Source organism: Pisolithus orientalis (genome assembly GCF_024613125.1).
Source record: "Pisolithus orientalis strain OTSU chromosome Unknown F5J12scaffold_4, whole genome shotgun sequence".
In the NCBI taxonomy this organism is placed as follows: domain Eukaryota; kingdom Fungi; phylum Basidiomycota; class Agaricomycetes; order Boletales; family Pisolithaceae; genus Pisolithus; species Pisolithus orientalis.
In genome coordinates, this window is record NW_026260785.1 from 118,555 (window position 1) to 120,145 (window position 1,591).

Consider the following 1,591-nt stretch of genomic DNA (forward strand, 5'->3'; position numbering starts at 1 on the left):
CTCTCCCATGACATGGTGCAGAAGTGGATCAATGAAGTGGTAGCAGGGTCTGGGATTCCTGGTATGTTCTCAACACATTGTTACCATTGGGGCAGGGCACAATACAGATTCATGTTTGCCCCACTGGGGCAGCAATGGACCCTTGCATGGGTTCGGTGGTGGGGAGGGTGGGTGGAAGGCAAGCATGTGAGTTGCCCTCTTTCCTATCTGGGTGTACAGTAGTTGATCAGCATGTGTTGTACTCGCTTCTCTTTTGTTCCACACCACCAACACAGCGTGATATGCTAATGTGCTACCTGCTCAATGAATTACACTGTTACAAAAACAACCACAGCGATGTGCTGTGACCAGTCTCACATGAGGCCAATGGTTCATTTGCAGGTGAAGCTGTGCTTGCCAGGCCAGCCTCCACCGAGGCACTCAACATGGCCCACACATCACTAACAGCAGACATGGCCTTGCTGCACACAACCATGAAAGAAGTCTGCCAACAGCTCAGCAACATGAGCAACTTGGTCACAAAGGCCCTAACCTCACCCTTGACATACTTGGCTTGACCTGAAACAGTGTTGCATCAGGTAATGCCAGTGATTGGTGAGTCCATAAATGCTATAACAATTCTACCATGCCAACTGACTAGCTGCACATATCAGCCCACCAATCACCTGCACAGACCATGGCCTCAGTGCCTCCAGCAACCCAGTCCATTTCCATTCCAGCTGCACAGTCCCATTTCCACACACCCACCTTCAGTTTACAGCCAACTCTCATGCAGTTCAGGATACCACAAGTCATCCAGCCATCAGACATCAATATCTCTGTATCGACATCCCTCCCTTCTCATGTTGGTCTGCAGAGGACCAGCACCCACCCCTCAGTCCCCCTTTGCATCCTAAATGTGCCTGTCTTGTGTGTCGATGGGACTTGGACACCAAAATCTGACTCCTGGAGGAACATAGTGTGCCACTGGACAGAAGGCGAGCCATGTCTTGGCCTGTATGTTCCACTCAAGGATTGGCCACACCACCACTGCAATGGGAAGCATGGGCAGCAGTTCAATACAAAGCACCACCAGTGAGGTGTCATTGTGACAGAATTTCTCAATGAGTAAGTCAGTTTGTTCATGCCACCTCCTCCTGAGCTCCTCCTGGCAAATCCTGCCCTCTGAATCTCTGATGACATTCCCCCTCAGATTCCAAGGTGACAAGGAAGCCTTCCTCAAGGCTTATGGAAGTGCTGCCAGTCTAGGACACACAAGACTCCTCAAGGCGATCATGGATTCTTGCAAACAGCATCCCAGAGATGGGGAACACCATCGTCACCTTGCTGATGAAGTCCATGACATTCCTTCGATGGGGCAATTCAGCAATGATCAGCATTGATGCATGTTGCACCAGGTCAACATCATTTTGTCTTTTTCTTCTCCTTAATACTTAAACTATGTTGTCATCATTGTCTTCGCATGCTGTACATATTACTGTCATACACATCATACAGCAATTTTGTCATTCACAGCCAGCATTTTTTTGGGGGGGTCTCAAGTCAATGGTCTGACCATAGTAAATGCATGTAGTACATAGGCATATGCAGA

At 48.8% G+C, this 1,591-nt stretch overlaps 1 protein-coding gene across 1 annotated transcript; it reads left to right on the forward strand.

The window, feature by feature from the left end:
- On the forward strand, window positions 1–347 carry F5J12DRAFT_691319 (uncharacterized protein; the record flags this gene model as incomplete). The annotated part of the gene is made up of 2 exons (XM_051740389.1): window positions 1–213; window positions 276–347. Coding segments are annotated over 2 exons (285 nt in total), but the record flags the coding sequence as incomplete, so codon positions are not given.
- Between the last annotated feature and the right edge of the window lie 1,244 nt (window positions 348–1,591).